Source organism: Hipposideros armiger, unplaced genomic scaffold, assembly GCF_001890085.2.
Source record: "Hipposideros armiger isolate ML-2016 unplaced genomic scaffold, ASM189008v1 scaffold_30, whole genome shotgun sequence".
In the NCBI taxonomy this organism is placed as follows: Eukaryota; Metazoa; Chordata; class Mammalia; order Chiroptera; family Hipposideridae; genus Hipposideros; species Hipposideros armiger.
The window spans coordinates 3,400,221-3,415,618 of NW_017731380.1; the positions used below are offsets into that span (position 1 = coordinate 3,400,221).

Sequence of the window (15,398 nt, forward strand, 5' to 3'; positions counted from 1 at the left end):
ACCCTTTATGTATAGCTCGTCAGTAAATAAATAGTTGTTTTATAAGATATTTTGATTTCTAATTATTTTAAAGATATCTGCATCTCTTAAGTGTGTTTGAATAAGAGTGCCCAGCCCAAAAAACTTATTCTTTTTATGGTGATCGGCTGTCAGGGAAATTATGTAAACTCAGTAAGCCTAGCTCATCAAGGAGCTCATGGTGCTGAGAAGTCCTACCTCACAAAGGCCCAGGTTTTGTTTTTTTAATCTCAGCTTGAACCAAACATTTCATAATAACATATATACCCATGGCTCTCCTTTTAGACATGTTTGCACAGAAGGAAAACACTGCACATCTTTTTTCTTTTTCTCACTAAAAAACTATCTTGCTTGCACTGAAGTTAATTATAAATGAGTAGTCACTTATTCACTCGATCCACTTGAAAGCAGCAGCACCCAGGCGGTGCCACTGGTGGTTTTGCATGCACTGATGCTTTCAGAGAAAAACTGGCATTGAAATCTTTTCCTTAAAATGTCACCTTACTGACACAGGGTCACTCGGTGTTAAACAAGGGTGAGTGTCCATGTGCCACTCACGTTGCTTACTTTCTAGAAGACGCTAGGACAGAGCATACTCACCTGCCTCCCACAATTATATCAGGAAGGCATCGGATGTGCCCATCAGGCAACACTAGTGCTGATGGATGGATGGCCAGCCTTTACATAACTGGAAACAAGTGTGAATTATACCCTACTTCTGAATGGAATCCAAAAGGGTACATAGGCGCTTGGAGGGGGGCTCACCAACACTGTCCAGGGTGTACATTTAAGAGGTCCTCAAAACAAGTTCATTGCTTAGTAACTATGTCTTAACCTGTCTGAAATTATTCTTTTGCCTGTACATATGCCTTTGGTTACGCACCCCAACCTCTTACATCCCCTGACATCCTATTTCTGAACCCCCTAAAGAATTCTCAACATTCTTATAAAAGAAGGCAGCCTCAGGCTACACCTGGGAACTCAGTAAGGATGTTAAAACACAAGCATAGCTCTCTTTGATGAAGGCACCTCATAACTTAAAAACTAAGATATAAATACACACCATATGCAATTTCTTAGTTACAAGTGGAGACATCCAATTCTGTGGCAAGAACCATTGGTCATATATTAGTCTTCTTGGACACATATGTCCACATGAGAAATAAGGTGCCAGCAGTAGCAAAGTTGAATACAACTGATAATATTTATATGTCAGAATGGGAGACTTACAGCCAAATAATAAAAATAAAGATATTACTTTTCCTGTTTCATTTAGTTAAGAATTAATTTTACAGGACTGACTTAGCATGGTAGTAATATTCTGTCCTTACATGTAAAAAAACAAAACAAACAAAAAAAATTAGTCTGAGTCTCAAAACATTCCTTCTACCAAAGTAAACACCACAGTAAACTCCTCCAATATGCAGGTAGCATGGTTGCAAGATCCCCAACTTCCAAATCAAAGGGAATGTTTGTAAACCCACCTGGAAGGCCTGTTCCCATTAGCTGTGGACTCTGGGGGCTAGAAGGCAGCAAGGGCATGGAGGTTTAAGTGGTGAGGAGGAAGGTGGAGGAGGAGAGCATAGCTTTCCCAGGCTGTGGGTGTCAAGATCTTGTCTAAAGAACCCTGTTTGTGAGTTTTCATCAAGAAAATTCAAAATCACTTCAGAAGAGATTCCAAACTTAGGGACAGTAGGCAGGCAGGGCAGCCATTTTCAGGCACAACCTAGGGGTTCTCAAACTGAGCCCCTCTGCTCTCCTGTACCTGCATCCCTGGGCCAGCCTGTCAAATGCACTTTCCTGGGCCCCTTCACAAACCCAATGAAGCAGAATCTTGGGGGAAGGGAGGGGTTGGAGGGCCCAGGGATACTTTCATGCATTGTAGTTGGTGTAAACTCACATAAACTTTTACAATGAACGGAGGAAAATGTACTTGTTGTTTACAGTCACATGCAATTCCCAAAGAAGGCTTTTGGTTGGAAGAGCAAAGAGTGTTTGAATATGACAGGTTCAATAGCTTATGTTCCATCTTCTCAGGTTGGGAAACAATGTTCTGTCACACAAATGTTCTCACCCAGGAGTGGAGTTTACCCACTAACCTGACTGAATGATGGGGGACATCTGTTGGTTGGTGGTTGACAAGGAAGGATGTGACTTGAATCGGTCTCGCTCTAACGTTGACACAGGTGTAATAAAATGGTTCTGATTCCACCCATCCTGTGGAGTTAAAGGAGAAAAAGGAACCTCTCAAAATGAATAATGACATTTCATTACAATAAATGATTACGAATGTGTGCTCTGATGAATGCTAATTATGCCAGAGCTATTCTTGTTACCTTTTTATAAATGCTCCGGAGGTCCCGATATTGCCATAATGTATTCAAGACCTGCGCTGCTGCCTTCACCACTTTCAGAGATGATCTAGAGAGAGAGCAAGGATGTTAATAAATGGGGGCGGCACAGCCTCAGGCTACACTTGAGATATTCAGGCTGCGAACCAGTGTCCAAAAGGCCATCTCTCCGAGGACCAGAGGGCATGGAAGCCGCCGCTAGAAAGCACTACCAAGGAATCAGGTGCACCTAGGAGTCGGTCAAGTTCAGGCTAGCCCAGAGCTGCAAAGACCAAAGCGAGGCTCTCAGGCAGTCAGCTCTGTGGCGAGAAGCTGTGGTTGGGATGAACCTATAACCTCTAAGGTGAGGGCCTCTGTCAGCCTCCCCATGTCTTCCAGGGGGCTGACCTTGCTGGAGCTTTGGGGTTAACGTGACCAGACCACACATCCTGGGTGCGAGGACCCTCCCAAGTTAATTGAACATGTTTCCTCCCACCCCCATTACTAGGCTTTGATAAAAACACCTCCATTGCCTTATCGTTTACACCTCTATGTAAACAAATATACATATGTGCTCTCATGCTCGATTTGGAAACTGTGGTTAGTTTTTAAATTCCCTTTCTGAACACATTCTGCTAAAACGGGCACTGTGTAGGCACTGGTGACCTTGAGTCACTGCGTTTCACCTTGGGAGCAGCTCCTCTAAACTGGCGGCCTCACCAGCAAGTGAAGAGGGACGCGCACCTTCCCGCCTCAGCAGAGGCCTTCGGACGTCCGCGTTCGGGGTGGAGCAGTGCTCGGGGAGTCGCTGAGAAGGACTGAACTCCTCTCTCATCAGAATTCATTTTAACATTGAAAATTGACTTAAATGTATATCATGGATCTAAAATCAGATTTCTTTTTTACTCCTTATTTTTCCTATGAAACTCACATGAACTGGTGAAGCGAGGGCTGAGCAGGCTGTAAGCGCCGTCTCCACCCCGGGCGGCAGAACATGGTTGCTAATGATTCTGAGGTTTCAGGGAGGGCAGAGTATAGGCAGATTCTGGGGCTTCACCCTCTCTGTTCCTTGGAGTGGGGGATTTCTGCATTTGCCTTCATCCCACCTCCCACCACAGACTCAGTCCTCTTAGTGTTCCTGACGAGTCAAGCGCAGAACCAAGCAAACCCATCCACTCAAAGCCTTTCTAAATTTTACATTTTCAAAATGGACCCCAGAGCAAGGAGACACCTCAAAGAAATGAACAGAGATGAAATTTCAGACACCCACAATGACCTTGAAGGGTCTTCATACCTCATGGCCATCCCATTTTTGGCAGGTCCTGGCAGTCCTGCTGTTGTCCATCTCCCTGTCGTCATTAAGTGCTAGGCAGCTGGGACAGAGGCAGGAAGACAGACCCTGCATCTGACTCCAAGGGCTACCTGCAACACTCGACAAAGCAGGAGTGTGCCAGGTACACAGCTTGATACAAACAGCTAGGCGAGGTAGGTACCATGTTTCCCCGAAAATAAGACCTAACTGGAAAATAATTGATTTTTCAGGATGCTCAAAATATAAGCCCTACCCCAAACATAAGCCCCAGTTAAGATCGTCGGCCAGAAATGACTGTTTGAATAAATGTAGATTTTTGTACATGAATAGATGAATACACATAGATTGTTGGAGCAAAAATTAATATAAGACCTGGTCTTATTATCGGGGAAACACGGTATTTTTAGAGACAAATTCTATGAGCAGAAACCTGACTCCTGAAATAAGCAAGAAAGTTTCTCTGCTTCCATTGCAGCGTAACTCCTCGAAAGAGTCACGTATTCTCATCTCTAATTTCTCTCAGCTTATCTTCTCTTAAACCTATGACATCAAAACTACCATTCAATTGGACAAGTCTCAGTGCTCGCCCTGCCTGACCAAGCAGGAGCACGTGACACATGCTCACCTTTGAAACACTTCCTTCACTTGGCTTCTGGGACACCACGGGACCGGGTTTTTTTCTGAGTGCTCTGACTACTCATTCTTGGGCTCCTTCCTGGCTCCTCATCTCTTTGACTTCTGACTCTGTGGGACATCAGCCCTCCAGCCTCCTTTCTTCTCTGTCTGCATTTACTTCTTCATTGATCTCAGCCCACTTCACTTCTCTAAAGGTGCCATTTATACACTGATGTCTCTGAAGTTTATATTGCTAGCCTGGACCTCTACCCTGAACTCAAGCATGTTCTCCTGTTGACCAGACATTCCAAGTGGGTGTGTAATTTACATCTCAAATGTACCATGTTCAAAACAAGCTCCTGCTCTCTCCTAAGCTCCTCTGGGGGTGTCCCCGTGTTGGTAAGAGGAATTCCATTCTGTGGTCTCCTTTGCCAAAGGCCTCGGAGTCATCCTTGACATTTACCTCCCTTCGTCCCGCTCATCTAATCCTTCAAGCAAATTCTGTTGACTCTACCTTTTAACCATGTCAGAACTGACCACTTCTTTACCATACAACTGCTGCCACCAGGGGTGGGGGGTTGGGTTTGTCTAGTCATTATGATCCCTTTAGGGGATGCTGATCATATCCCTCCTCTGCTGAACAATCTCCAATGGCTTCCGGTTTTACTCAAGAGTAAAAGTCAGTCCATATGCTGACCCACAGGGTCCTATACTTCTAGTTACTTTCTCTCCTCCTCCTTTCCTCTTGACTGGTTTGTTCCAGTCCCACTGGCTTCCTTCTTTTCACCAGACACACGAGGCACTCTTCTGTCTCAGGGCCCTCCACTTGTTCCCTTTGCCTGAGATGCTCTCTCTCAGAGTTATATTCCTTGCTCACTCCCTCCTCTCCTACAGGTGTGTTCTCAAAAGGCAGTATCTCTGTGAGGCCTTCCCTGACCACCCTGCCTAAAATTATAATTCCCGCCCCTTACTGTGGCATGCCCGATCACCTTCCCTGATTTTATTATTTGCCCCCACTCAGCACCATCTGATGGGCTAAGCACGTTTCTTCCTCAGTTAGTACCTTGTCTGGCTCGCCCGTGGAAAGTAAGCTACCTGAGGGCAGAGGTGGCTGTGTGATCTGGTCACTGCTGTAGCACACAGCAGGGAGGGAATACATACTTGGTGAATGAATCATAAGGAAAGGTAAGTATATGTTCAGAAGACAACTGGATTTGATCTAGGATCTCTTATTTTGACAACCAGGTTAGAGTGGGTAATATATATATATATATATATTTTAATATACAATGTTTTGGCACTGGTTTTCTCCAGCTTCTTTGTATGCCTTTCACAAATGAAGACTCACAAAATTTTAAGAGCACAAAAAGTAATTACGTTACCTCGGGACGGGGGAGGGGACCAGGAAGAAGGAGGAGTTAATGGGATGGATCTTAGCTTTATCTGTAACATCTCATTTCCTTTGATATAAAAGTGAGAGCGTGTGCATTTATTACAAATGAAATAACAAAAAAAAGATACATAAGAAGTAAGAGACTGAAAGGAAATATGGTCAATGTTGACAAGTATAGTTTCTGTGAGGTGAGAATACGCTTTGTTACACCATTCTTATATTTTAGAAATTCCTTCAAAAGTATAAACTAAAAGACAAGCCATAATGAGTTCTAGCACTGTCACTCAGCCAATTCATAAGTATTTACTAAGCACCTATTATGGGCCAGGCTTTGTTCTAGAATGCACAGGATATAGCAGTGAACAAAAAGACAAAGTCCCTGCTCCTGGGGGAGTCAGATGCCACAAAAAGCAATAAATATCAGGGGGAAATCAGGGCTGTGCAGAAAAACTGGGCAGGGGGAGGAGGTGGAGAGTGGGGAGAGGGGCCATTTTACTGTGGCTGGGCGGCTGCCGTCCTGTTGTGTTGTGAAGGCACCAAGCAGTCCTAATTCCCACTTCCTTGAAGGAGTCTCTGATCCAATACTAAGTCAAATTTAGACATGCAATAGCTCCATGACAAAAACCTACTTTTGTCACTGATTCTCTAATCCCCCCTTTTTCTACTTCGTTAATTAGGTGTTACCCCGAAGCAAAGGGAAATGTAGGATGCAAACCCAGGGCACACCCCGTAGCCACACAGCAGGCCTTGCGGTAGAGTGTCGATTTTAATAATTTCTGGGGACTTGTAATCAATCCCTCAGCTGAGGATTCAAGAACAGGCCCCAGAGCCTGGAGCAGAGCCAAAGGTTCAAGGGAAATGGTGCCCCCAGATTTTCCTCATCCTGGCATTTCTGATTCTTCCAGGGTGACCATGACCAAATGAGGTTTTAGAGACAGAAATGAATGCAGGGGCATTACAATAAAAACCAGAAAAGGGGCCACATGACCACAAACGCCTGTCGCAGCAAAACAGGTTGTACCCACTGGAAGCTGCTTAGCTTATCAGCATATAAGAAATGCGAAAATAAATCCTTTCCAATAGGAAAGGCATCCTTACAAAGGCCCTTATCAATGATGGATGGTCCCAGGACTGAACCCTCAGGATCGCCTCTCCCTACAGCCCACTTGCCTGTCTCCTCGGCCCTTGGTGATGTTCACCAGCTTTTCTATCCCCCCCGAGTCGGCCAGGGCTTTGGCGTTCTCCATGTTTTTGCTGGTGACCTCGTGCAGGGCACAGCAGATGGCTGCCATGGTCTCATCAGACAGCACGCTGGGTCCAGTGCCTCCGGGAAGCCGGTTGACCAGGTCTCGCATGGCGTATTTACCTGCCAAATGCAAAAGATTTCATTCTACTTTCAGAAGGCGCTATTTGTTATTGTTTTTAAAAGACTGTGACTATGCAGTCTCTTAAAAACAAAACTTCAAGAGATAACAGGAAAAAAAATAACACGACAAAGAATAAAATGACAAATATTATAACTGTAAGGGGAAACTTAACATTTATTGCAATGTCACTTAAAGAAATGATTGGTCTATAAAACATTACTGTAAATTGCTGAAAAAAAACATAAGTGTATAAAATTGGGTATACCAATCAAGTTTTTTTAGTCTATTTTCATTAACAGCAAGAAAGAAAGGAATTATGATAGTAAAGTTTATTTTCGATTCAATTCCTATGCATCAGAAAGACCTCAGCTTCCTCCTAAAGCTTTAAGAAAACTTATCTTTGAATAAATTTTAAAAATAGACAAAGTGAGACTGCCAAGGAATGCTTTTCATTAAATCTTTCTGGATCTTAACATTTGAACTGGATACAGACACACATTTTTATCAAGTTGAGGGTATATATCAGATGGTCTGACATCAGTGGTGATAACAACATGTTAGTTTCTTTTAAAGAAGACACAACTAAAATTTTGGTATTAAAATTATGGGTGTATTATCTCCCAGGAGTAATTCAATAATAATAAAGTTCCTGATAGGACAGCCTGGGGAGTCCCCTAACTACTGAAGTATTTCTTTACAAATCCTCAATTTTTCTTACTTCTCAACAAAAGGAGATTATCTCTAGCTTTTTCAATTTCAATTACCAACTGACAAACTGGAGTAATTGCAATACAAACAAAAGAAATTAACTAAAGCTCAAATAAATATGTTCTTATTTTTTTTCCCTATACTAATAATTGAGTGGATACTAAATGGGTTTTTTTTAACAACCGATTTACATATACTGGTAAGCAGCAGAAGACAGGCCCTGACTGCACGCTACGTAATTTATAGCATGTCAAAGGGCAGACTCTGGCTTACTCACAGCGAATATTATTGTGAAGAGCAGAAAAACAGTGATGACACTATAAGCCAGAAAAGATAAATGTGGTTTTTAAGAACGACGATAAATTAGCACTGGTGATTTTAAATACTCACGAATGACCAAAAGGTCCATGACATGTAATCTGTCATTTGGCTAAGAGACAATTTTAAATAGTACTCCTCAGGTTTGGGATGAGGCAGCTCACTTGTGGTTCCCTCAGGGCCTGCAGCGGGGGGCCACTCAGGTGAGTATGCAGGAACTTTTACGAAGTGATGAAACTTGCTTTCCTTGTGAAAAATGGCTCTGAAGAGAAAGTCCATTGCTAGGGCTGGTGATGGATGTGAAGAGAGAGGGAAGGAGTCCGAGAAGGGGATGGTTCTCAGAGACAGAAGTGCTGGGGAAATTAGAGTGAAATACTGAAATCTGGGAGGGGCTCAGAGCTCATAGAAGGAAAGGGATCTTCACAGGGAAAAAAGAAAAGGAGATTCAGGAAATAGTTCATCAGTGCTCCAGGTGGGTAAAAAATCGCTCATCAGTGGAGAGAGAAAATGCTCGTGGAAGTTTAAAAGGGAGTCAGGACATTCACAGGAAACCCAGGGTGTGCTGAGAGAAGGCCAGGACTCTGAATACACAGGCCTCGTCCCAGAGGACTATGTGCTCAGCGGTGCTGGCCCTGCACCTGCTCCCTGGCGTCTCCTCCCAGTTGTGGAATGACAGGCCCTAAGATTTAGGTTGTCAACCCTTTATTTTTTAGCATTAAGAATTCCTAAACTATATGTGCATTTTATAAGAAATTCAAATATAGATGTAACAAAAATAACTTTAAAAATGTCTCGAGGGACCGAGAGTATTTCTCTCAGGGAAATGTAGGAACTAGGAGTTATAACGTCTCTGTTGGGGTAGGGCACAAGTTGGGCTGTATGAACAGGGTGGGAAGAAGCACCTTCCTCTCCGTGGGGGACAATTTGGCTCAAAGAAGCAGTGTGTTAAGAGCAGAATAATCTAGGCAATAATTTAAAATAGCAATTCTGCCATGACTGTGTGATGGGTTTTTGTGTAATTTACCAGGGTGAAACCTCACAGCTACTCTTTAAGATAAACATGATCTTTGTTTACCCCACACCCTGCTTGAGATGGTGCAATGCCCTAGAGGCAGGCAAGCAAAAGCATCTAGGGTGCAAAACTCCAAGAGATGCTCATTCTCAGGTTCATTCAAGTGTCAACCCTACATTTGGATAGATCCAAGGGTGAATGCCTCTGAAAATTTTGCACCCTGTGTGCCTCACTTGCCTTACCTTAGTCCTGACCTGCCCTGGGGTGGAAATGGCCTTGGGACAGTGACTCTGCCTAGGGGTGGGCATTTACACAGATCTGAGAGGGAAAAGCCACTAACCTTTAATGAGGTTGTTTTTTAAAAATTTTTTATTCATAACATGGTAGTGTTGATGAAATAGCAGGTATCAGTCTCAAAAAACGGAAAGGGAGAATTACACTTTTTTTTGTTGCTCAAGAAATGAACCTCCCTTAGGGAATATAGACACCAAATCTATCAAGCAGTGTTGTAAAGTATAACTGAAATTGCTAGCTTTTCTGAGAACGTACCTTCCCTGATCAAGGTTTAATTAATGAGGCTAGCTCTTGCTGAAAAGAAATGCTCACAAAGGACAGACAGCAGGGATGCTCCAATATGCCAAGAAACCGGGGACTAGGACTCAGTTGCTAATCATTTTAAATGTCATAGTTTTATAAATCAAAAGAAGAGCTTTATTTATATAATGGCTCTCCTCTTTATATAGCTCACCTGGTCACGAGAACATACCTATAAGCTCCTTGTTGCGAACATCTAGGGCCATATTCCTCAAGGCAGTTGCCACAGAAGAAACCACTCTATCATTGTCCATCCTCAGAAGCTCTACAAGGATGGGGAGCCCCTTTTCTTTGCGGACGGCCGCCCGGATGTACGCTGCAAACTAGTGAGCAAGACAAGGCAGTAAGTAATATAGAACCGAGTTTAGCTCTCAGATGTGACTGCTGCCTAAAGAAGATGTTTCCAAATGATGAACTAATAGATTAAATGTTTTCTTTCCAATTGGAGATTAAATCTGTGGTGTCAGTAAAGAGAAAACTATAGTTTGGGATAAAGATAGGCGAGGGTGACTGATTTGAAAAGAAATCCCGAAGCCTGAAAATCTCAAACCACCATCTGCCAGATATTTTTGTGCAGAAAAGAGAAGGCAGTGATTACTTTCTACCTCAGATACATAAACATGATTAAGGAAGGATCTTGCGTCCTCCTTGAAGCTGGCCCCATGCTAGGGCCAGAGGCTATAAATAGAATGGCAGGACCCAGAGCTGACCAGTGCACCTTACATCTCCACTGGGTCATTTTTTTCCTATCTTTTCTACAACAATATTTAGAGCTCAAAACCTTTCAGAGAGGTTCCTTGGAAAAATCCCCTGCCTCAGAAGAAAAGGAATTCTCCAGGAACACTGAGCAACATAACTCATACACACTGGTGAAAAAGTAAGTATATTTTTGTGTAAAATGCTTTCTCATTCAAGGTTAGCTGCTGCTTCTTTTTTAAATGTGCAGTCAAGACATTCTTTTGCAATTATGAGGCAAGTCTGTACAGTGAGTCAGTGTGTGTACCATATGAATTGAAAATGAACGCTAAGTCAGAGAAACACCACAAAAAGAAAAAAGGTAACATTTTGAAAATGGGTCTTTAGTCTTGCTTTTAACTTTCATTAACATTTTTACCAAGGCAAACTATCTTTCAAAATTTAGGATAATTGAAAAATGTTGCTCATAAAACATCTAATTCTTTCCTGTGGTAGTCAAGACACGAGGACAAAGATCTGCCAGCCCTTTGTATTATTTTGAACATTGAAATGTGACTGACTACTCAGTTTCTTGAATACCAACAGTATAGACAATTTTAATAATATACATAAGAGGAAAAGATGCATTTCAAAGATCCTATTACATTCTTCATATAAAACAAATACTTCTATTTTCCAAATCAAATGAATCTCCAGGGGGAAACAGAGTACGTGACTGCTATAGGAGAAAGCACTCAGGTAGCTTTGTCCACTTCGCTCTCTGATGCCTGCAGCAGAACCAGCGCCAGTGTCACCTGGAGGGGGGCAGGCTCAGCCCAGCCCTGAGCGTGTCCCTTCCGGAGCCCTACCGTTATTGCTACCCTCCATGTAGCTTCCGACTTGATAGCATCTGTGGCCATGATTATCTTGTTTTTCTAACAAGTGCCCAATATTTTGATTTACTATTTTAGATACTGTTCATATTTTAAACGAGCTTACCATCTAACTTTCATTCACTAAATGATCCCAGAAACGAAATTCTATACAACTTAAATCACATGTCTTTTCTAATTATTTTCTTTTTTTATGATCATCAAATGATCCTGTCACAAGAAGCTGGAGATGAGCCATGGGTCACCAACAGAAATATTATGCACATTTATGTACTGGCAGAGTCCTAGGTCCTTCACATTCACTAGCTCCATTAATCCTCACAACCACCTCATGATGTAGGGATTCTCTTCATTTTACAGATGAAGAAACTAAGAATAGACAGATCCGAGTCGCCAGCAAATAAGTAGAGGGTCCAGGGTTCAAAGCCAACGGTTCTGATTCCAGAGCCAGCACTTAGATGCCAAGCTATTAGCACTTTCATTAAGAACAATAGTAAGAAAATAACCACGCTGGTTATGTGTATAGATTCATTATAGCAGCTGGAACAAAACATACCTAGGCCTAGCGATGCACTGTCATGGCTAATCCAGTGGCCAAAAGATTCTATTTGTGGATGCAGTGGTGGAGGAAGTAACCAAAACAACCATTATAATAACTCTGTGAAAATATACCTGTCAGGAAATTTCTAGAGGCTGAAAACATTTCAGACAAGGATTGTCTGGGAAGTTGTTAGATGATGTCTAAAAGCTTTGAAAATGTGCTTATAGTGGTAACAGTAGGAAACCACCTTCAATTTTCTTAAAGAAATCACACACCTACAAGGAATGCAGAAAATTTTGGCACACACATTTTCTGTGAGCATCTGGGAGAGCAACAGCGGCCCCTTCTCCTTCCCCGTATCACTGCCCTGTCTCAGCTCTAATTCAGGCGCTGGGCGGCTCTCACCTGGCTCCCCAGTGAAACCCCAGCCTCTACTCTCCTCTTCTTAGAGTTTACCTCCTGCACTGCCATATCCAACAGTGCCCACATCGGCCCGTGTCAACTGTCTGCTTCAACCCTTTCAGTGGTGCCTCTGGTCCGTGGGTCAGGTCCCAGCTCCTGAAGCTTGGCCGTCAGGCCTGTTCACAGCGCCCGACTCCAATATGGGCCACTCCTTGCCGGCCCTCAATGCCCCAGCAACCAGCCTGCAGCCTCCCCCCACACTGTCCTCAGCTTAAGGCCTTTCTTCTCTTCTCCCGTTATCTGGATCACTCCCTCTACACCCCCAACAATTAAGGCTCTGCTGGCTTCATTCTGCTCATTCTTAGAGATTCTATTTGGGCAACACCACCCCTCCAGGAAACCTTGCCTCCTCTTGGCCCTCCCCTTTTCCTCACCTGCCAGGCTGGGTTAGATGCCCTCTGTCAAGACCCGCACAGCAGCACACCCATCCCGTGGAGTCTACACTGTGCTGACTTGATGTGTCCATTTTTCTCACGAGCCTCCAGTTTCTCCCAGGAAGGACCTGTCATATCCATCTCTGGCTCCACATAGCCAACTGTTATCTCCCCCCACCCTTTCCAAACTCTAACCAGCCATGTCCTTTCTCCGTTATTGCTGATGTGACTGCACAGGAGGAAAGAAGTGTGGACATGCAGAAGACAGCCTACCTTCCAGTTTCCAGCAGAGAGGTTTTGGAGAGAGCCAGCAGAGCCTTCCAAGGTGGCCGGGTTGGAACTTTCTGCTAGAAGAGTGAGATATGGTTTTACCACTGACGGATGCCACAGCATCTCAACCCCTTTGGGGGACTTCGACAGTCCTGGGATAGGACCAACTCCATCCCACTGAAAGACAAAGAACACACGTTAAATGAGAGCAAAATGAACACAATTTCCAACACTTGAAAACATCCCTCTCTGCTGGACTCAGCTACAGCTAGGTAGAAAAAAATGTATCAGGGGAAAAGCTTTTCTTGCCAAATACGTGATTTCTTACTCCCGGAAAAATGAAACTTTAGAGTTTCATGTCAAATAAAATACTAACTTGATCCTCCTGTGGTGTTTTCTTTTTCTTTTTCTTTTTCTTCCCCCAGCAGCTTGGCTCTGAGTCTTTGCTGGGAGACTCTTTTCCTAGTAAGTCATCCAATTCGTTCAGCCCCAGCAGCCGGGCCTGAGGGACCTCCAGTTCCAGCCGATAGGACAGGTTCCTGAGGGTGCACACGCAGTTCTCTACGGTCTGAAATCCAACACAGCGTGTAATTAAAACCATCGTAGCACATTAGTGCAAAATGCTTCTGTACTGAACGCCAGTAATACTAAATAAGTGTAGCATATGAAACAACTGCTTCTTCTTATGGGAACCCGAAACAATCTAAAGAAAGAATTATGATGCTTGTTTGTGGAATAGTCAAACGACAGAGTGCAGAGCCATCTTAGTACATCTGAGGATCTGATTTTACGCTAAGATGTGTAAGGCTCTGGAACAGAAAATGCCCATTGTTTCTGCTTCAGGGCTGTGTCAGTGGCAGAAATGCAGCCAGGTTGCCAGGACCTCCCTCCTCACCACTAGAAATCCTCATGAGGACAACAGGTGGGACCAACCTGTCTCTGGGGACTGCCCCTCCCATCTGTCTCCTCCTTCCATTTCCTGGCTCTCCCTTCTTTCTGTGGAAATTTCCATAATTTTTTTTCCATTGACATTTTGCTTTCTTTCTGTATGTGGTTTTTTGCTCCTTAAAGTCTGTATCACACCTCTAATTGGGAGGCCAACTGTCACTTCATTGAGAGCATCTAAAACCAAGTTCAGAGTTTGCCCAGCAAGCTCGCCTTTCAACCTGCTTACTCTTTTCAACTTCATCTGCAGATCTTTTGGTTCAATAAGACTCAGATAAAAACTTGGCCATGACCCTGAATTCCTCCCCTACCTCTCACCATGCTTCTTTTCGCTCTCAGACTTATATATTTATGACCTGAGGACTTCTTACAGCATCTCTTCATCCATCCCATGCTGAACACCAAGTACCCAGACCGCCCTGAACTCCTGACACTTTTAGTTACTCCCCCCTCCTGCTTCTTCCCACTGTCCTCAGCCCCTGCTCCTGGGGCAGATCCTGGACGGCGGTCACAGCTGCAAAATGATGAGCAGAGTGCCCTGTGCCAGGGCAGGGATGGAGAAAACAGGAGGGAAGCGTAAGGCGCTCATGCTGGGACCAGACTGACCAGCACGACTACAGAAGGAGGGCAAAGGCCAAGACTGGGGATGTAGAGAGAGGCACCCAAAGTTGGGGCTGCGGCTGTGGACTGCACTGGGTGGGCGGCGGCGGTGGTGGTGGTGGTGTTAACTGTGCCCCGACCAGCAACTTTTATCCAGTAGATACTAAAAAAACAGGTGATCTGATTCTAGAAACAAGGGATACAGAATTGGAGGGAGCAGCAGCAGGGGCAAATCACCTTGACAATGGGCCCAGGAGAACCACAGAGAAAGTCAGGACCCTGCTACCTGCGAGGTCCTTTACCACATGGAGTCACTCAGTTTGCATTGATTCTGAGATGATTTTCGAAGGTGGCATGTCCCTATTAACTTGTAGTTTTTAGAGAGGCTCTCCCTTTAATCTGGAGTGTAGCCTAATGGGAGAGGCTCAAGACTTCCAGAAAGAAGCAATGGCATGCAGATAGTGGCATTAGGCAGCTGCTGTCATCTGTCATCGCGCCCCCTCCCACGGCCAGGCAGACACTGACCTTGCTGTCGTAATCGGATGTGTTCACACATGTGTGGATCACATACAGCAGCGAGTCCACCAGCCCCTCACAGGATCGCATCTGCTTCCGGGCTTCCTCCCCTGCGGAGCTGAGGTTCCTAAATGGGCAGAAACATGTGGGAGACGTTGAGGTCAACAACTTACAACAGACAACAACAACAACAGAGCCTCACCCTAATGATCTGAGAGACAGGACACAGATAGTAGCCATGCACATCCGGTTTCAGGAGGCATTTTGGGGCTTACACTTTAACATCCCGAGCTCACAGTAATAGCTAGCTCCCCATTATCCACAAATGGAAGGGAGCAGGAGTGTTTGAGCTCTGTATCTCTTTCTGGACATGCCACTTTCTAATCTCCTAAAATAGTCATTTTGGGGCCTATCCTCAGTTTCCTCGTATCTAAAAAGGGGAGAATCATTACCTC

General features: G+C 44.1%; 1 protein-coding gene across 11 annotated transcripts in view; it reads right to left on the reverse strand.

Annotated features, from left to right (window-relative positions):
- Window positions 1-15,398, reverse strand: part of PKP4 (plakophilin 4) — a 228,135-nt gene that overhangs the window by 5,115 nt on the left and 207,622 nt on the right. For all 11 annotated transcript variants that reach the window (XM_019636845.1, XM_019636844.1, XM_019636843.1 and 8 more), the window contains 7 exons: window positions 14,953-15,070; window positions 13,259-13,450; window positions 12,886-13,059; window positions 9,840-9,990; window positions 6,839-7,034; window positions 2,355-2,439; window positions 2,118-2,235 (listed from right to left, as the gene is read on the reverse strand). In XM_019636845.1, coding sequence (XP_019492390.1) covers window positions 2,118-2,235; window positions 2,355-2,439; window positions 6,839-7,034; window positions 9,840-9,990; window positions 12,886-13,059; window positions 13,259-13,450; window positions 14,953-15,070 — 1,034 coding nt within the window. The remainder of the gene's footprint in view (window positions 1-2,117; window positions 2,236-2,354; window positions 2,440-6,838; window positions 7,035-9,839; window positions 9,991-12,885; window positions 13,060-13,258; window positions 13,451-14,952; window positions 15,071-15,398) is intronic.